Source organism: Thermobia domestica, chromosome 11, assembly GCF_964235325.1.
Source record: "Thermobia domestica chromosome 11, izTheDome1.hap1.1, whole genome shotgun sequence".
Taxonomy (NCBI): Eukaryota; Metazoa; Arthropoda; class Insecta; order Zygentoma; family Lepismatidae; genus Thermobia; species Thermobia domestica.
In genome coordinates this window covers 249,327,876-249,349,740 of record NC_137464.1, presented here as the reverse complement: position 1 = coordinate 249,349,740, position 21,865 = coordinate 249,327,876, and the positions used below count along the sequence as shown (strand labels likewise).

Below are 21,865 nucleotides of genomic sequence, written 5' to 3'. Positions count from 1 at the left end.
TTGATTCCAGTGGTAGATCCAGCACGAACTCCTGGGGGAGGAGAGGGGAAGTGAAACATTATTTTGATGATGTGAAGCTGTCACAAATTACCAGTTAACTAAACAACAATAGTGGGGGGAACTGGAACCCAGTCAGTTTAAATTGATGTAAAAGTTTAATTTTTGGATTCATATTAAAGTTTTGGTTTCAAATGAGAATTTCAGTCCAAGTGGTAAATGATCAAATCTCGTGGGGCTCTTCAGTGTAGGCTAATACGGCCCCCTTATGAGAAAAGGCAAAATTATTAACATGTTTATAGCTTTCGAATTTTTCGTCTATTTTAAAGAAATATTTTGCTTCGTATTAAAGTGTTGGTTCCAAATGACAAACTCAGTCCGAGTGGACAATGATCAAATCTCCGGGGGGGTCTTCAGTATAGGGGGCTACGGCTCCCTTATGGGAAAAGGCAAAAATATGAAAATGCTTATAACTTCCGAATTTTCCGTCTATTTTAAAGAAATTATTGGCTTCATATTAAAGTCTTGGCTTCAAATGACAATTTTAGTCCGTGTGGACAATGATCAAATCTCGGAGGGCTCTTCGGTGTAGGGGTTTCGGCTTCTTTATGGGACAAGATTCACGTAGTTGATATTGCAAAATTGTTTTGTATATATAAGTGGAAACTTGCACCATTTGGTTAATTTTACCTCTTATGTTTTGCAGATTCATATTCCAAGCAATAGTTACTTCGCAGAGCTAAAAGAAGGCACTTACTAGTTTCATTAAAATGAAATGTCTTTTATGAGAGGAACAGACGAACGAACAGGCACCCAAACGTTGGTTGAGTCGTACGGTTGAAACTCGTTAAGCTCGCTTCAATTATTATTATTATTATTATTAATAATAATAATAAAAATAATAATAATAATAATAATAATAAAAATAATAATAAAGCATTGCAGGGACCTTTGGTGCAGGGGGTCCGTGGCTCGATTCCACTTCGTGCCAAGTGAAATTTGAGGTGGACAAATACCGTGTGCATGGGTATGTGTTTTCTTGAGATTTTCCATTTTCCTCTCACTTTCTTCATTTCACCATTTCATTCATCATCATTCTCCCTTAGCGTAGGTGCATAATCGTCCAACGTTAAACTAGATATTGCAATTTCAATAATAATAATAAAAATTAATTCAACTGAAAGGACTGTAATTTATGTGGACAGCAATTATCATAAATATGCAACCATTATAAAAACAATGCTTTGAGTAGAAAGATAATAATTCCCAAGTGTTAACGAATGCGCACGAGATAAGACATGTCTCGAGAAAGAGACAAGACGCGCTTTGTGACATCCAACATAATACGAGGCAAATGTTTTGGACACGAGATAGCTTGTAAAATGTCTCGTCTTGTCTGGAATGTCTCGAAAACAAAAGTCTAAGTTTTAAAATTATTTTTCAAGATCTATTCTCTCAGAAGTAGTTCTCTGCCTTAAAATTAATAACGACATTTGTGATTTTAAAAAAGATAAACAATGCCTAAAGTTAATAGTTAACTTTTCGAAAAGAAGCTTCATTAAGGGTGAACCTGAAAGATGTCCACAAACTTTGGGAGATGATTCGTAACATCAAAAGGAGACAAATGGTCCTCTTGCAGTTTTCGAATTCAGCTTCGTTGTCGAGATACAGGGTTGCCAACTGGTCGTGTTTGAGAAACTCACTGGGAATAAATTCAAGTCCAAGAATAAACTACTACTCATATATTTTTCAGGTCAATTGACTTATACCATGTTGTAAGGTCAAATATTTATTTATGAAGTGTGTACAAAATTCGCCAGGGTCTTTTCTGAGAAAATCGTCGTGAAAAAGTCACCTTCAAGAATAAACTACCCCTCGTAAATTTTTCTAAGAGAAATATCTGATACTGCAATATAGGGTTGTTAATTAAATATTGATTAATGAAAAATAAACAAAATTGTTAAAACCATTTTTGAGAAAATAGCGTTTTTCGATTTTCGGCTGTTTGTAAACCACACTTATTTTAGGTGGTAGGAAAAAATGGAAAAGCTCCTGTAAGAATACTAAGTAAACCCTAAGTTTAAAATTTGGTGTAGATAAGTTGAACGGTATGGCCTCTAGGCGAGTGCATATAAAAGTGTGCCGAACGGACGGACCGGAAGGACGGGTGTCGAAAAGTCACATTTTCGGTATGTAGACGCCATGAAACATGTAAATCCGTTGAAATCTGAATTTGATATTATTTTCACAATCACTATATTTTCTTCTCTCTTTTGTCGCTCGAAAAAGAAAAGCCTTAGTTTACCACAAAAAGCTAGGGAGTTTCTCAAAAAATATTCAATTACAGGGCCACCGCACTAAACTTTTTCAATTCAATTTTTTAACTGTGTTAGGCCGCAGTTGTTACTGAAGTGTGTATTTGGATAATACGAATAAAATTATCGTATTATTCAAATACATCGAATGTCAGATTATCGAATAAAAAACTTCGATTGAAGAAAATCCATACTACAAAACTAACTCACACTTTGAGCACATTTTCATTAGACATAAAATAGACCAATTAATGCAATCATTGTTTATGAAATATGAAAAAAATCAAGTGAGTGACTTTGGGAAAGTCGTTCAAAAAGAACACGTCAGGAGTAACCTACCTCTTGTGAATTGTTTCGAACAATGAGTTAAGATATACTTTTGGTTATTAATGAAATATTTATTTGCGAAATTTGAACAAAATCGCCTGTCGTTCGAGGAAATTGTCGGGGAAAAAACCTTGACCCCAAAAATAAACTATCCGTTGTAATTGTTTTTCATAGAAATGACTTATACTAAAATATAGGGTTATTAATGAAATACTTATTTATGAATTATCAATAAAATTGTCCGAGTAATTTTTGAGGAAATCGTGAGGGAAAAATAACTCCCCGAATAAACTATCTCTTGAGGATTCTTTCAGGGTAAGCGAGTTATTCCATATTACTAGGTTTTTAATGAAATATTTATTTCTGAGTACGAACAAAATTGCTTGACTCATTTTTGAGAAAACCGTGGAGAAAAACACCCCCAAGAGTAAACTACCCCTCGCATATTTTTTCAGAACAAACGAGTTTTGCCATATTGTTCGGTTATTAACGAAATATTTATTTTTGAAATATGAATAAACTCTTTTGAGTCGTTTTTGAGAAAATCGCCCAGACAACACTCCACCAAGAATAAACTACCCCTCGCATTTTTTTAGGACAAACGAGTTATGCCATATTGATAAGTTATTAATGAAATCTTTATTTATGAAATATGAACGAAAACATTTGAGTCCATTTTGAGAAAATCACTGAGAAAAAACTCACCCCCTTAGTATAAACTACCCCTTGTAGATTTTTCTCAGATAAATGCCTTATACCACAAAATAGGGTTGCTAATTAAATATTGATTTATAAAAAAAGAAAGAAAACAAGATCGTTAGAGCCAGTTATGAGAAAATATCTTTTTTTTATTTTCATCGTACAGGAAACTACTCTTGTTTTGGGAGTAGGAGGGAAATAAAAAAAACTATAGGAAATACTATGAAAATCTTAAACTAAAATTTGGTGCAGATATGTTGAACACACCGTAAATTTTTCAACTAATTTACGGTATGTTCAAGTATGGCTTCTAGGCGAGTGCACAGAAAAGTGTAGCGAACGGACGGACGAACTGATTGACATGTATCGAAAAATAACTTTTTCGGTGTTAGGGGCTATAATACGTGTAAATTCGTTGAAATCTCAAATTTGATTTTTTTTCGAACACCATACTTTCTTCTCTCATTTGTCACTTCAAAGTAAAAGGAACTCAGAACTACAGATAGAAGACACCTACTTTTACACATATACATTTATTGATTTAAAACTGTTTTAGTTTGTGTCATTTCACTTCCAATTGAAAGGTTTTACAATGATTAACGGCATACCAATGACGAGACGGAAGGTCAATCGAGTGGTAATTCAGTTCCGTCCCTGTTCTTAAGCCATGTTCGTATTACTTCGAACAGTTTTGATAATGAAAAGCATACCTCTTAATATAACAGACTTCTTTCGCGTAAGAAATCGAAACTCAGTTGGTCAGAGCAACTAGTCTGTAAGAATTAGGTTGTTAGTTAGTTAGGAGCCCAGTACGAGTAAGGGTTTTTATTACTATTGTTTTTATCTTTTTTATGTGAGGAAAAATCAAATTGTGACATCGCGATATCAAACGTATTTGATTAGGTAGCTTTGTCTTAGCTAAACTTTAAACATCAGTAACCGTCGAAATTATTTCACCAACTGATCACTTACTGAACATTTCAAACACGTCAAACCAGTGGCATAACATGAAGGTTAACCTCTCCTCCGCAGTCCTTAGTTATGCGTCCGTACTTTCAAGGGCGGACTAAGGGCCGGGCGACTACCCGGGGCGCCAGAGAAAGAGGGGCACCAAAACGAGCCTCAAAAAGTAAATTTTATAATGTGCTTTCTACTGACGTTTTTGGTTTATATTCTTGTAAAGTAGTGGCAATTATATGATCTTTTTCCATTTCACTATGGAAGAAGAGAGTTTCATAGTACTAAGGGGGCTGTATCGAAAAATTGAGAGATGGCATGTAGAATAAAGAGTGCCGGGAATTAAGTATTGTTTGTTTGTTTGCTTGAGTTTAGCGTTCCACGGTTATGCCTTAATGGGCAAGGGAGATGTGGATACTAATTATAGTGGAATCCGAACCACTTTTATCGTTCAACAGTAATCCACCGGGAATTGGACCCGGTACCACAGAAGGCAGGCCTGCTAGCCACTAGACCAGGGGGGTGGAGTTGGTATTGTTTATAGCGGGCCATATTATTTGTGAACTTTTCCTAGGTAATGGATTTCTTTTTGAAAATGGGTTTAAAACAGGGCGTCATTTAGGGAGGGCAGGGAGGGGCATTTGCCCGCCGTGAGTTTGAGCTGTATATAGATTTTATCATTAGAATAGTAGTAAATCAGTGAAAAACGCGAAATTTTACTTATATCAAGAGGTCTTGCCCCCCCACCCCCAAAGCAAAATCTGAAATGACGCACCTGTTTTAAACTATTAAAAACACTATGATAAAATGTAAAATATAGGCTACTACTAGGGGAAGGGCGCCAAAAAGTCACTTTGCCCGTGTGAAAATTTGGACTGCTCCGCCCCTGCGTACTTTCTGTATATTTTTTGGCCTTGCAGCTTGTGCGGTCCCCACGCCACATTGTTGCGGGGGCGCTATTTACGCCTACCCTTCGAACGTAATTCAATAACTGTTTAAGAAATTCTACCATCAGCGTGAAAACGGGAATATATTTTTCTAATAGTCCCATAGAACTTTCACTCAGAATGCCAGATGCAATTTTTCAGAGTGGACTCTGGCTAAGTAGAAGGAACATGTGTTTCCTAAGTAAGTTCCTTTCAGAAAGTTTGCTATTTCTTTAACAGTGATGTAAATAAATATACTTATCGTTATTAGCTCGACACCAAACCATCCTGGACAAATCCCTCTAGAACAATGATCGGCAAAAGTTATTCTGCATAATTTTATAAGCGACTCAAGGGTGAAACACTTGTTAACGAAAGCAATGTTGTGTATATACTGCCTTGTTTCTGACAAAATATAAAGTCTTTTGTAATCTTTAGACACTTTTCCTATTCTTTTTGTCACCCTTCGTTGTGTAAGGAAGCCTCGAACAAATAAAGAAGAGGTAATATTACAGATAAGGGGCGCTATAAATATATTAGGTATTTCTTTTGTTACCTAACCATAACGGCCTAGGGTCGTCTTCAGTAGAATAAAAAATGCTACGTGATATTACATTCACGAAGGAGGAAAGGATGCTCTAAATATATTTCTTATTCATTTTGTCTGCCCTGCTTCTCAGAAATTATATACCTTCTGTTGGAGGGTGCTGAAAAGAGAGGAGGGGAAATAAAACGTCGTGCCCCCTCATACATTTTAAATTTTGTGACGTGGTTGGTCAAATTATTACTAAAGAAAGCACTTTAAACTAAGATGTGTAAAGTTACAACATTATGTAAGGGTGGCATATTCATTAATAATAATAATAATAATAATAAATATGAATGTCTTTGGAGAGCCGAAATTATGTGAGACGAACAATGATATGTAGAGGTTTAAGATGGGTGGTCATAGAGGAGGAAAAACCAGGATTTTTCTCTCTCTGACTCTCTAACGTTAAGATTATGTGCTGAAGGTAAGAAGCATCATCATTCTACAATAGGTTGCTTTTACGTAGAATATCTATTACTTGAGCTCCCCTCCTTCGGGCAACTTTGCTTATGTAGTAAATTCAAAACAATTTCAATTTAAGACAAATATTTATAGAGAAAATTAAACATTTAATAGGGAAATCTGTTAACAAAATATCCAAACACGTAGATAGAAGACTATGTAGTGAGAAACATTGTGAAACTATAAAATTCTCCAAATTAGAATTAACATTTACCGGAAAACATTCGTTATGCATCAGTGAGCACAGGGGAAATAATTACGAATCTGTTTGCAAACAAAAATTAGAGACACTAATGCAAATGCGACGATATTTTTCTCTTTTCTCCAAATAAAAAATAAATAAAATAACCTTAGTGATAAAAATGAAAACAGTACTTCCACGGGATTCGAACCGTCTACCTTCGGTATACAAACTCGTTGCTTTACCTAACTGAGCTATTTGCTCTTTTACGTAAACTGAACCTGTTCTACAGTAAAGACAATTTTTCATTACGATTGGGCTAACAATTCGTCTTTTTCCATAGGTAATTTCCACTATTTGCACTATCTATACGTTAATACTTAGCATAGATTCATATATTTGGAGTTCGCTGATAATGCATATAATAAGACACACTAGAAATATTTCGTTAAAATTTTCGTTTGTAGATCTAATCCACGCTTCTCTCAATGACATAGATGTCGCTGCTTCGTGTTGAACTGCAGAATTCCCTCGCGTTCTTGAAAATTTCCCACTTTAGCAGAGTTGGTAATTCTCGAGATTTCTGTCGATTTAATGTTTTTTGCTTCTAATTTCTTTATTTTAAGCTAATATCTAACACAAATATTAAAAAAGGGTTTGTTATTAACCTGTCCTGCTGGGGAAACCTTCCGAAATTTCGAACATATAAAGAAAACGGAGATATTTTCAAAAAACTTCAAAATAAAGAGACGCGTCATTTATTTTGCTCATGGTAGTACACTGATCACTAATGTTTGCTGTGGGAGTTTGAATAAAAATGAATACTGAATTTAAATGGCATATTTCACTGCATGTTGTTTTCATAAACTTCTACCCTCTAACTTTATGCAAATATTCATATGTTGCGTATCACACCATTGAAATTTAATATTATCTGCTTATCATTTTACTACGTCTAAGATCGAACACACACATCACCTTTAAAGGTCGAATGTATTAAACGTCCTTTACTTGTAAAAATTTTTGGTGCTCTGTTGAAAAATGTGCGGATGGTACTCAATATTGCGAAATAAAGATATCTGGGATCAAATTAGTATAGCACTTAAGCAAACTAGATTCGGGATAAGCATTAATGAAATACATGAACTTATTAATACAGAAATCCACGAAACGCAAGTTTACTCTGCGTCAGCCATGATGTTATGAGGGTCTCTGTTGATAGGGTAAGTACGATTTTTTTTTTTTTTAATCTACGGAACACTACGCGTCGATTGGTTCTTACAACCGAAACAATTAGTTACTTATTACGTGGATTTTAACGTAAGTATTTATGTCATGTTTGTCGTTTATAAAAAGTAGGGGGCGCGGTGGCTCAGTGGTAGAGTGTTCACCTCCGGTGCTTGGGGTCCCTGGTTCGATCCCAGCTCGCGCCGTGTGAACTTTGTGATGGACAAACATCGTGCTCGTGGGTTTTCTCGGGGTTCTCCCGTTTCCTCCCACTCTTCATTCCACCATTTCATTCATTTCTCATAATCACCGTCTCCTTTAGCCTAACCGGCATAACCGTGGGACATAAAACTCAGAGATTTCATTTCCTATCTAGATCAAAGTTGAAATACAAAACCGTACGAAGTATGTATTTAATAATCTCTCAATACAAGTAATCCAATTGTGTTATTAGCTGACAAACTTAAGTAAAATAATTTTTAATCTTAACATGTTAAAACATTACGTACTTCAGCTATGATCTAGCCGGCCCGATTTTGCTTGGAAAAAAAAATGTAAAATTCAATATATGACAAGTTTGGCATAAATGTTTAAAGTTACTTTTTGATGAGATTTTGGTCACTTTCTCATGTGCCTTTGGTCACTTTTCAACGAAGAGACCAGACCACTATGATCCCTGTATACCGTTTTTTAGATTACAGTTAATGGACCAAGAATTTTGACAATGTCTTGCTTACTCATTTCATATTGTTGCAGGAGACTTGAGGAGAAGGCTTTCAATTTTTAGTTCAGAATTGTACACTCATGTCCAAAATTATTTTCGCATGTCTATAAATATGTTGCTGTAGGAATAGAATTTGATAACGATTTTGCCCGGTATTTCTTATGTTAGTATGTGTATAATCGGCAAAGACATGTGTGTGCAAATTTCATGTCAAAAGAGCAGTAAATAAGAACAATAAAACTTTCTTGTCCATTTAGCAACATTTTATTTTACTCGTTCTAATTTTCGTATTTATAATTCTTTTCCTATGAAATTTACCACAAATATACATTTCTCGATTATACACATAGTATCAGTATTAAAGGTACCCTGCAAAATCATTATCAAATTATAAGACAGTTATAAAGATGCCACAATCATTTTAGACACAAGTGTACATATCGTAACCATTTTACCTTAACTAGAATATTGACATATATAAATGAGGGGCTAAAGAGAACAGTGATGTGACATTGTTATATTTTTGAGATATAAGCAGTTGTATACTTTGAGGCCCCTTCAGAATTCAGGAGAATCACGTATCCTGTTTAATACAATTTAATAGCTCTAGTGGTTTGCCATTATATTCTAAAAACAAAGTGTGTTTACTTGCGTAGTGTTCAAACATACATGCAATGTAATTGTTTTCCATGTCATACCACTATTCCACAAACATTTCCTCTCACTGTTCAATAAACACTAGTATTTACGTTTCCATGATGGTACAGTATTAGTTGAACTTTTACTCGCTGACATCACGGAATCTGGGGCTTCGACATTATCCTTTTTCAAGTGCCTGTAAAAATCATGCTGGACTGGAGTAATATTTGATGAGAGAGACATGGAATTTTTCTGCAGTAATGGAAACACTGGTGTTTCGAAGCTGCGTCATTTTCTTGGATGGATTTGTTGGCCGTCCACGAGTGTTCAGCTTCCAGTTCACTGTGTGAAAGCCCACAAACTCATTCATTGAATACTTGAACGAAAAAATGTATGGAGTGTGTTTTTCAAATTTAAGTCCACCGAATATTCAGCTACTCTACCTTAGTTCCATCTGTGTCACTCTTCCACTCACATATCACGGTATCAGGAAGCATCTGTGGACACAAAATCTTCCAATGTAATCTTGACAACATCAAACTGCTGGCGACGGGCTTTCTCATCCGTTAATACTTGATTTACATCCATCAGTACAACACTCAAGCTTTCACAACGATCTTTGTGTACCTTACACCACTTTTGCTCTGACAGCAAGCACGTTTTCTGTGACTGTTAGTTAACCCAATCCTCTAAAGAGGGCTACAGAATGCAGATATCACACTTCTGTTCCTGAAATGCTTCAGGGTGTCATCCACTGATCAAACGTGAAACCCCATTTTGTTCCACAGTCATTTACACCACTGTTCTTTTCATCCCTCCTTTCGCTGGTTCGAAATAAATAATTTAAATGCACATCTTTGTATGTCACCGTTCATCTCAGCGACCCCCAAAAATGTGGATTCAGCACTAATATCGGTCATTTTCGATGATTTTGAAATCTATCTCCTCCCCCTCCCCGAAAGTTGCGGGTTTGAATTTGGATTTAAACGGAATCGAAAGTATCACTGTTCATCTAAGAGACCCAGAAAACTATAAATTCGACATTGATAGTGGCCTTTTTCGATCATTTTTATATATTTTTCTCCCCCTCTCCCAAATGGTGGGGATGATTTTGGTTTTAAACCGGATCGGAAGTGTCACTGTTCATCTGAATGATCCCGAAAACTATGGATTAGACACTAATATTGGTCATTTTCGATCATTATTATATATAGCTCCTCCGTGCTGCGGCACATGGCATCAGAATTGTCACTGTTAATCTTAGCTACTCCTAAAACTATGGATTCGACACTAATATTAGTCATTTACGAACATTTTTAAATGTTTTTCCCCCTCCCCAACTATCAGGATTGAACTTGGATTAAAACAGCATAAGAAGTGTCACTGTTTCTCTCATCGACCCCGAAAACTATTGATTTAACACTAATATCGGTCATTATCGGTAATTTTTGATCATTTTTAAATTTCTCTCTCCTCCTCTCCCTACGTTGCATCGTCAAAGTGAATAGCCAAAAGTAATCCCTGCCCCTAAACTCATGTATGTTGAAAATTTGATTGAGATCGATCAGGTGGTTCAAGAGTGATGAAGCCACAAATGCAGTCATTTTTATTTAATTTTTTTACATACATATCTTCCCCTCCCCTACGTTGGCTCGTCAAAGTGAAACGATAAAAAACACTCGAGACCCGAACCTCATATATGTTAAAAATTTGATCGAGATTGGTTGGGTGGTTCAAAAGTTACTAGATTTTATTAGTTTTTATTTATACCCCCCCCCCCCTGCCCTAGGATCTACTGTTAAAGTGAAATTACAAAAATGTTTCCAGATCCGAACCTCATGTATCTTGTAAATTTGATTGAGATCGGTCGGATAGTTCAAGAGTTAATAAGTTACAAAAATATTCACTTTCAGTCTTATATAAATTGATTTTTATATATCTCCGCCTCCTTCTTCTCCCTTATGTTGCTCCGTCAAATTTAAATCATAAAAACGATCCCAGGCCTGAACCTCATCTATGTTGAAAATTTGATCAAGATCGGTGAGTGGTTCAGGAGTTATTTATTTTTTATACCCCCCTCTTCCACCGCTCAGTTCTACTATTAAAGTGAATAGCCTAAAACCAACCCAGCCTTGAATCTCATCCATGTTACAAATTTGATCGAGATCGGTCGGGCGGGCCAGGAGATTTAAGATCACAAACATAGTGATTTTCAATTTTATATTATAGATAACGGGCTGAACCGTTTGAGGTAAATATTTGAACGTAGTACCTACGTCAAACTGGGATTTTTATCATGTCACTTTGATTAAAATACATATCCTAAGGGAGGAGATCAAAATTTATGCCAAAAATATTCTTAGGAGCCTTTCAAGTTAGGAGGACGAAACTTGATATATAAAATCTTAATTAAAAATAATGGAACACGTGCTCTTTGCAATCTTTTTATGATTTAGAGCTACGTTATATCAGAAATGACTGGCTGTCTACTTATCTGTTAGAGGGAATCATGATTAATACAGGCAGTATGAAAGAGCCACGGGTTACTACCCTCAATCTACCGGTCGACACGTTAGCCAGCCCTGCTCCGAGACACTCCGGAATTCCGTGTCATCCAAATATCAGGTGGTGCAACTGTGCTGCGTACAACATATTTCTTTATGGCAGTGAAGATAATTAACATTTCATTAAGTTAGTTTAAAAAAAATCGTTCTTGCATTAACAGTAGCTTCAGGCTCAGATATTTCGGTCAAATAAAAAAAGAACGTGAAAGGACTGGTATAGACATGGTGTACATTACAGAAAGATACACACCGACAGCAAAACTCACGGCATACCCAATAAATATCTGGTCGGTCCCCCTCTGGCCCTGTGGAGCGCAGCGATACAGCGTGGTCCGAAATCTGCAAGTACCTGGTACAAGTCTGGAGGCAATTGACACCACGTAGTCTGCAGAGTGGCAGCCAGTTGTGGCCTGTTCGTGGGTTGAGGTTTCAATGCCCGAAGGCTGAGTTTAAGGGCATCCCAGATATGCTGAATGGGGTTCATATCAGGGCTTCTGGATGGCCGGGTCAGTCGTTGGATCTCACCTGCATGCTCGTCGAACCAGTCACGGATGATATTGGCGCGATGTGGCCCCGCATTGTTCTGTTGAAAGACCGCAATGTTATCAGGATGTTGAAACATCACAAACGGGTGGAGATGGTCTCCGAGCAGCTGACGATACCGCGGAGCACTCAGTGTGTCTCCAGAACAACCATGGAACTCACTCCATGTCAGGAAAACTCACTCCACGCCATGACTGATACCCCAACGGCCTGGACCACGGCCTCTTGGCATGCGGGATCCATCGCTTCATGCGGTCTGCGCCACACATGCCTCCTATCGGCATGATACACTTGATAACGTGACTCGTCGGACCATATGACGTTTCGCCACTGTTGCACTGTCCATCCGTGGTGTTCGGTGGCAAATGCACGCCGGAGTGTTCGAAGACGCTGGGTTAGCAGTGGCAGACGTGTAGAGCGACAGCTCCCATACCCGAGGACACGCATGTTCCGACGGATTGCCCACTGAGAGACGTTTCTAGCACGGCAAGTGTTGAATTGAGCCGTGATTTGTTATACAGTTGCTCTGCTGCATCTGTTGACCACTCGTCCCAGATGTCGCCGGTCTCGGTCATTGAGGGCCTCTGGACGCCCGGTATGGTGTCTGTTGTGGATTGTGACACCTTCATTCACCCATTCTCGGTACACCCTCGACACAGTTGAACGTGGGAAGCCGAATTCCTGCACCACCTCCGAAATCGAATGTCCTATGCGTCGGACATCCACCACCATGCCACGTTCGAATGCCTTCAGCTCACGGCGACGTTGCATTTTACTGGATCACTCACACTGCCAGTTCCCACTTCATACACACAACTTAAGCCGTTGCGGAGTCCTGAAGGTGGCGTTGAGCACACGTGGAATCCATCTGCGAAGCAGTGACCTGCTATCCCATGAGTTTTGCTCAGTCAGTGTATGTTATAATGTGACACATCCTTATTTTTACATTGATTAACCACAATAAGCGAAGCCTCATAGGTTGTCAGAAACCTAAAGAATAGTAATTTACAACTAGGCTCAAGAATAGATCTAGGCGAAGAAATTATTATTAAAAAAAAAAAACAGCATTTTGTATTCACTCTTAACTTAAAAACATATATGCATGTAGTGTGAATGAACAAATGCTTTTCCTCGAAGGCAATACTTGGTCCCATCAGTCATTTCCAAGTAGCCTTTTTTTGGTATGGAGTTTGTTCATACGAAAAAAAGGTATACATATATATACCGGGTGTGTCATTTATAATGTCAAACCTTGATGACGGAGAAACCAAAAGAGAGAGAGAAGCGAAACTTTGCACGAAGCAACTATACAAAGGGGCACATTGGTAGACGTATTATTTGACATTACCGGATGAACAGTGTTGCCAACCCAGTATAAAGTTACGATTTTTTAAATGGAACGACCTAAATTGTATTTCAAATTGAATTCAACACTAAAAAGGAAGACGAAAGATATGCCACCCGCAGGTCAGTGTTACAAACTTCTCGAGAAATAACGTTAAATATGTGTCACATTTAAACGCCTTTTGCACACATACGGAGTGAGGTACACACTAGTTTTGCACAATAATTTAAATATTGGCCAGAACGATTTAAATTGACACCAAGTTTAGATGGGTCCGTTAAACAGTGTTGACATAACAGAAAAGACAAAAGTCGAGTTTGGATATGGTGCAGTAACTCGAAAAAGGCCATAAGTACATTACGGTTTAAAATTTATCAGACAATTTGGTATGTCATAAGAAGCATTCTCACGTTTATTTGAAGTCGCTAAGTCAAGTACTTACCGAGATATTCGGAATTTTGTAAAAGCTGACAGCGTTACCAACTTCTACAGCACAAAATTCTCAGCTTCTCTCTCACTTTTGGTTTCTCCGTCATCAAGGTTTGACATTATAAATGACAGACCCGGTATATATAATATTTAAAAAGAAAAACCGAAATTTTAAATTTTCTTACTCAGGTACGATCTTAATTTTTCTGTAATGGATTCTGTTAATACAATTAAAATAAATTCACTGCTTATTAGACAATATTCTGTCCGGGGCTGTTGTCTTCGGTGGTTTTCGAATTGGCAACTCATTGATAAACACTACTCCATACCCTGCACTTATCATGCAATGAAAATTATCAATAAAATTTGGGTTCTCACGAACCAACTCCTGAAAGCGCGTAGCAAATCTAAGGTGTTTATGTGCATTCCTAATACGAAACTGGCGGAGATATGCTCTTTGTATCAAGACAGTTGGCCTTTCCTTTTCGAAATTAACTTGTACAATTTTCGTTCGTTGCGCTACAAGATTTTTCCATATCATACTTCCTTGACGCCAATTTCGTGTAATCTGAAACGTAAGAATAGTGTGATGGTTATAACGAATTTTCTCTGCTTCTACCACGGCGATCACAACAAACATTCACATTCACTTTATTCTAATAGACAATATGTGTTATAAATCTTTTGTGAATTATGGCTCACCCATATAACATCGTTGGCTCTTGCAATATGATAAGGTTCAAGAAGCCGGAGGCATTGAACGTCAGCTGATTTAGGGTTTGTGTGCAAGTGTCAGCAGACGTTACCAAGAATATTGCATCAACAAGAAGTAGGGTGAGCGGGTTTTCTTTCTTTCCTTTTAAAAGGGGTAGTTGAATGTATAAGAATTGCAGCAATAAGAAACATATTTGAGTGGCTTCAATAGGGATACAGATTCTCAAAGAACTCGGTCGGATTTTCACTGTTCTGTTGCATCAACTGCTGGCAAACCTCCACACGCTTTTGTTTCTGTGCAATGGTGAGGTCATGAGGCACCCATTATACACACACCTTGTGCAGCTTCACAACCTCATGAATGATAGTGTAGAGGGAACCCCGTGATAGACCACGTGATTCTCCTGTGCTCCATTATCAAATCATTCACTCGCGCAGCATTGCTTGGTCTGCGTGCAGTTGCAGGACGCCCAGTGCTTTTGTTTTTTGGCAGCACTGTCTTTGAATTCGGATACCCCACGAAACACGGATCTGCGACTTGGTGCTGTGTCCCCACATAGGGCTAATAATCTGTTGTGGATGTCTGAAGTATTCACTCCTTCCTTCCAGAGAAACCACACTGTCCACCGTTGCCCATGTGTGTCTGCTTACATGCTGTCTTTTCGCTGTCCACCAGCGGCCTGGCAAGTTGGAACAACTGCTGCTACAATATGCTACCTACGGAAAGAAACAAAACTATTTAGTGGGGTTTGATAGTACTATAGTCTATCTTAGTGCATACATCAACAAACATTTCAAACTGCTATTTGGCACCAGTTATAGGGGGAGTGCCAATCATTATTGAACGAACTAAATAAATGTAAAAATACTCGCCACTGGCGAGCAGGCAAGTGGATTTTTTCAAGCCCTGCGTATCATCACGAGTAATTTGCTACAGCAGTATTCACTGGCATCTCGGACAGTCTTTGTCCAGGATACGGAAGCAAAGCGCCTGATTCCTGCCTATCTTCGAACAATTTGTGCCATCGGTATACTGTGGTGTTGATTGGTATATGCCTGTTAAAACATTGCATATGTTTCCGCAGCACTTTTCCCTAAACGCCAACATTTTATGAGATGTCGCTGTTCGTCTTGAATACTCATCTCAAAAAGCAATGTGGTGGTGGTGGTGATGGTGATGATAATAATAATAATAATAATAAACTGGAGGGGTAAACGAAACACGTTCCACGTAAATCAACACAGCTGCTCATTAACGTGGTTTACAAACATGTGGCAACTTGCTACGGATACAACATTAGTCATCCTAGACGATGAGACTAGTGCCGAGACTATAAGCACTTAAGCAGTGTAACCAAGCTAGGAGAAACTGTCTCACCTTCTCTGTAATAATATATGGAAATAATAATAAAACCTGTCCAATTCCCTGATCACACATTGCACCATTCCCTATATTGTATTTATGAGCTTTCCTGGACAAGTAAAATATACCTAGTATTGGGAGAAAATGTTGTTATCCGAATAATCGTGGTCCCGTCAAATCTTGCTCACCCTGTCCAGAGTGAATTTAAAGTGCATGTGCTTGTCATCAGGCTTCTGATGTTACAGCGTCTTGAAGTTTATACGGATATAGCTGAAACTTCTGTTTACTCTCAAAAACTATTTGGTGATTTACTTTACCGTTTAGATTCTCTCCGGGGCTTTTGGTTGAAATGAGCGATGAATTCTTTTAATGTCTTCCTCACGGTCTTATGCTACTTTTTCTGTCAAGACCATGTACTAATTCTTCATGTTGGCAAATGGGAGGTCCCTGAGTTTGGATAACAGATTGTGTCTTGATATATATCGCGCAACGGATTGTCCTTTTCTCTCGCACAAGTCTAGTTTACAAAATTCGCTGTGGAAACCACAGACATGTAACGATAGTATGTGGGATTTCTTGAGTTAGCAGTTAAATTGCAAATATCGCAGGTTTCTCGGAGGTCGCAGTGGCTCAATGGTAGAGCGTTCACGTTCGGCGTGCGGTCCCTGATTCGATCCCGACTTGCGCCAGGTGAGCTTTGTGGTAGACATACACCATTTGCGTGAACTTTCGAAGGTTTTTCTGATTTTTCCCCACTTCCTTTATTTCACCATTTTATTCATTATCACTCTCAGTCTCCCTTAGACTGTGCATAATCGTGGGACTTCATAACGCAGTCCCTGTCGTTAATAGTTTCCGAATTATTTATTAAAAATCTATTAAAGATTTTTGCAACAAGCTGTATTACCGCATTATATTGTAAAAGAACTTAGCTCTTCTGCACTTTTAGGTCGTTTTCATCTCAGTTTTACCTTTTGTGAAGAAATTGATAATTATGTTGGATGTCGTTGTAAAGTGCTTATGGAAACACGCACTCGTTACCGGCTTGGTTACTTGATTAGAGAGATATTGTTGCCATTGTACATTTTTTTTTTTTGTGAAACAGCACGAAAGAAGGTTAATTACATAAAAATAAATAATTAAATGAAAGATACTAAACGAATGAAGCAGGTTCAGCTGTAGGAGAGTAGGATTATTTCATAGGAGTTTCGAATCGTTCTGGCTTTCCAGGTCAGAATGTTTTACCTCTTAATTTATGTCGCTCTTTAATTTTGTGGCGAAGCTGAGTCAATACCGAAAATTTTACGTTGCCCTCTCCGGGAACAGAAATCAAAATTTCGAGGCTAGCCATTCGAATACATGGAAACATTGCGCTTTACTGAAACTTTTTGTAAATGAATATATGAAAACTGATTTTCTGTTTTAAATGTCGAGATTTTGCTGCAGTTTACGTTTGAGAGATTCGTGGCTTTTTTCTAGTTGCAGAACCGACTTTAAAAGTAAAAGAATAGTAAATAGTTGACGTAAACTTGTAATGTCTGAGTACCTTATTCGTATATATTTGTATTTGTATAGGTCTTTTAATTGACTGTTCCTTTATATTGGTTTACAGGAAACACAGGAAATATTGGATATACCGAGCAGCGTTCATATACATCTAATCAGTCTTACCAGAATTATCCTTTGTCCGCAAGTCCTGGCTACGCTTACTCAAATCATGGGAACCAATCACATCATGGAATGAACTACAACAACAATCAATCAGTATATGGGAATTCAGGATTAGGACATTATGGTTCACCAAATCCTGCACACACAAGTAAGTAGGAGAGTCCTTTGTGTTTTTGTAGATTTTAGAAACTAGGGACACGAGAAATTTTGGTAATAAGGATTTCAGATAAAGCATAAATGATCGGCGTTTCTTAAACTGTAGTCAGCGATCCACAAGTGGTCCTCTTAGATGGAACGTCAGTCCAAAACAAGACAGAAAAGATACCACACATAGAGTTGAGAATCTCAAACAGGTTTAGATTACACAATTCAATGAGATAAAGATTGTACAAATTATTATTCTTCATCATCATAGTTATTATCTTTCAAAAATATTTTAATTGTTGAATTTATGCTTTGTTAACGTAATGAGCTAGAATGAATATTTATAACAACATAATAAAACACCAAACAAGTGATAATATATACTGCAAGTAGCAGTGGCGTAACAAGGATTGTAAATGAGATTCTTTTTCAATATTATTTTGTTGTACAGCAGACAGGGTCTTTGGGGCTGAGTAAATTAATGCACAGATAAAACTTTCTTTGCTAGTCAGGACTGTATGCTGGTGAGGCTAATTACAGCCAAACAAACCAATCTTTAAGAAGGTCGTAGCCGGCTATAGAACTACTTTGGAAAATACCCAGTGGAACAGTTACGAACTACGTCTCAGCTACCAACTACAGGATATCTTGCATTATTCTGTCAGCCGTGGCCAAGCGAAATACAATAGCTTCGGTCGTTTTTGTTTACAGAATAACCATTTCAAACATTCCTTCGGAACAGTGTCTTGTCTGGCGGAAAAAAAGAAAAGCAATGCGGTTATCAGGAAATAAAAAGTTTTACGAAATCTACCAGGAACACATTTACCTGACATTCCTTCGGAACAGTGTCTTGTCTGGCGGAAAAAAAGAAAAGCAATGTGGTTATCAGGAAATAAAAATTTTACGAAATCTACCAGGAACACATTTACATGACCATATGAACACTTCTTTTTGGAAGCGTGTTACCTACGTCTGTCCTCTCCCATCAAACAGAACACCAGTCTCATTTGTCTCAATGATAAAAATTTTAAAAATCTGAGATCAAGAATTATACAAGTAAACACTACTTGCCAGTAGCGTTTATACGCCGGGGCGGTGACCCACGGCCCCAGAGGTTTGGGTGGCCCCCGGCTCCGTCTAAGTAAATGAAAAACACAAACGCAAAATTCAGTTTGTCACAAAAAATGTTTTTGGAAAACGAATATATATATATATATATATATATATATATATATATATATATATACTGAAAAAATGTGATAATGCAATAGTTTTAGTATTTTAAAGTAACTCGCTAATTTACTTGACTTTGTAATGGAAAAAAGTATGTATTTTACATTATGAAATTATCAAACAAAGTTATTATTTAAAGTAGTAAATGTAGAAAATTTTTCTGTTACGAAAATAACACATATTTAAAATTTTGTTTAACAACATAACACATATATTCAATCAAAATTTAGAAACTATTTACTGCATTACAAATTACATAACCTAGCTCTCTACAATTGCCTTGTAACTGTTTTATTCATTAATGTTTCTGAATCGTTAAGAAGATGGTTTTGAAGTTTCTTCAAGATCTTTACAAGTATCATCGTCGTCTTCCAATGAATTTAATATAGTTTATTTGTGCATGATTCTCCCGCACATTCTCCACACATTGATTTGCAGTGGAGTCCTCCTTTTCGATACTTAAAGTTTCTGGAACATTAGGATCGAGTGGCCTACTATATCCACATTTACGTGCACGCGTGGAGGGCGAGCCCGTGGCCGTTGGAACTACTTGATGGACAGGCTCCGCCAAACAAGGCATCCTGCCCGAAGTTCCTCGTTCTGACTCTTAGTTCTCGTGAACGTAGTGCACTGTCAAGATCTGTCCCCCGACCTTGACACCTTGGTGTGTTGTAACCACTATTCTCTAAAGGAGTGGGATACGCCCACTGTGCGACAGAAGTTCTGCCTATCAGTTACCTACTGGTAAAAGAGAAATGCTAGCGATCCAGTCCTTCCATGGTCTGCAGCCATGGTACCCGTGCTTTTAAGAGCAAGCTCATCTGCCGCAAATGCTCACCGTTACCCAGATTCCTGGGATTGGCTCCCATGAGCTACCGAATCCCATGGTATGACCACAGCCCGTCAGTCCAACCCAATCAATGGGAGCCCCAGGCAATGCCCGAGGGGGCTTGTTCGTTCCCGGCCCTGCCTACCTCTAACATACAACTGGCAACCTCCTTCGCTTGTAGAGGTACCACACACACGTCGAGATGCTCCCGCATCTCATTCCGGATCCAATGGTACGTGTTAAGTCACCATTTGAATTTGGTGCTAGCCCATTCCCTACAAAGTTTCTTCCCTTTCACTGGAATCAAAAACCGTTACCCAGATACAGATGGTGATCAGAAAAATGGAAACGCCTGTAGTTGGCAACACGTCAGATGTATGGGTTGGCAGTGGTGTCGTGGCGCCCGCAGCGCCGGACTGCTGGTGGTGGTGTGTTAGGTCGGTCTCCATACTACGTCAGGCGCAGTGAAACAGCAGTGTCCAGTGGCTGCAGCAGACGGAGGTAGTGTAAAATGGAAGACCTCTCAGATTTTCAAAGAGGGCAAATTGTTGGTGCGCGGTTATGTGGAGTGAGTGTGACGGCAGTGGCTACTGTGTTAGGTGTGTCGCGTGGGACAGTGTCAAAGGTGATGACGGCGTACACAACACACGGGAAAACCACGTCGGGGAAGCGGAACAGTGGGCGGAAGAAAATCATGAGTGACAGGTCACGCCGGGTATTAAAGCGCATTGTCACGCAGAACCGTCGTGCCACTGCGGAGCAAGTGACGGAGGAACTCAATCAGCACCTCCCCCACCCTGTTTCGACAATCACAGTCCGCCGCGAATTACATGACATGAACTTACAGGGTCGTGTTGCACGGGCCAAACCGCTCATCAGGGACCATAACGCTTTCGCACGCCGCAAATGGTGCCGCGACCATGCAGTTTGGACCGTTGAGGACTGGAAACGTGTGATATGGTCGGATGAGTCATCCTTCACCCTATTCCCAATCACGGGCCGTGTTTATGTGTGGAGAACGCCCAAAGAAGCTTATGATCTGCAGTGTCTCCGCCCAACTGTGAAACATGGCGGCGGCTCGGTGATGCTGTGGACCGCCGTATCATGGTTTTCATTGGGTCCTGTGGTCACACTTAGCGGACGAATCACTGCCAACGATTATGTCGCAATTTTAGGAGACCACTTGCATCCTATGGTCCGGATGTTGTTCCCGGACAATGACGCCATCTTCCAGGATGATAATGCACCCATTCACACAGCTGGCGTTGTTGCAGCGTGGTTTGAGGAACATTGGGATGAAGTTCAACACCTCCCCTAGCCCGCCCAATCCCCAGATCTCAACATAATTGAACATCTGTGGTCCGTCTTGGAAACACGACTCCGGCGAGGATTTCCACCTCCATCCTCTCTCACAGAACAGGACGATGCCCTGCACGAGGAATGGTGTAAAATTCCACTTGCTACCATTCACGACCTCTATGCCTCCTTCCCACGTCGCATCAAGGCTGTTCTGAAGCCGAAAGGTGGTCCGACACCATATTAATCTGGTAAGTTGCAATTTCGTTCAGGTGTTTCCATTTTTCTGAACACCATCTGTATCTGGGATAGGCACTTTTCCCCAGTTGCCGTTCAGTCCCCCTGCAGGCAGGAATCTGACACTTCCCTCTCCGTAGGATCGTCCAAGCAATATAGTGCTTCCTCTAATTACGGCAGAGGTACATTGTACATTACCAGATCCAATGAGTGATGTAGACTGTCTGTTCAACACAGACATTGTCATTTGGAAGCCATGTATCGCCTGGAAGGCTTGCCCAAGCAATACGGGGCTGCTGATCTTTTACATGTCTAGGTATCACGTACATGTAGAAAAACTACATTCTGAACCCAATGGTACGTGTAGGCCACCATTGGGAGGGACCACCATACCCTCCCTCGGTAGAGTCGTTCAAGCAATACGGAACTTCCTCTAATTACAGTAGAGCTACAC

At 38.9% G+C, this 21,865-nt stretch overlaps 1 protein-coding gene across 6 annotated transcripts in view; it reads left to right on the top strand.

Moving 5' to 3' along the window:
• The window catches only part of LOC145664906 (uncharacterized), a 331,547-nt gene that overhangs the window by 281,322 nt on the left and 28,360 nt on the right, over positions 1 to 21,865 (top strand). For all 6 annotated transcript variants that reach the window (XM_081731985.1, XM_081731984.1, XM_081731986.1 and 3 more), the window contains one exon: positions 17,614 to 17,820. In XM_081731985.1, coding sequence (XP_081588111.1) covers positions 17,614 to 17,820 — 207 coding nt within the window. The remainder of the gene's footprint in view (positions 1 to 17,613; positions 17,821 to 21,865) is intronic.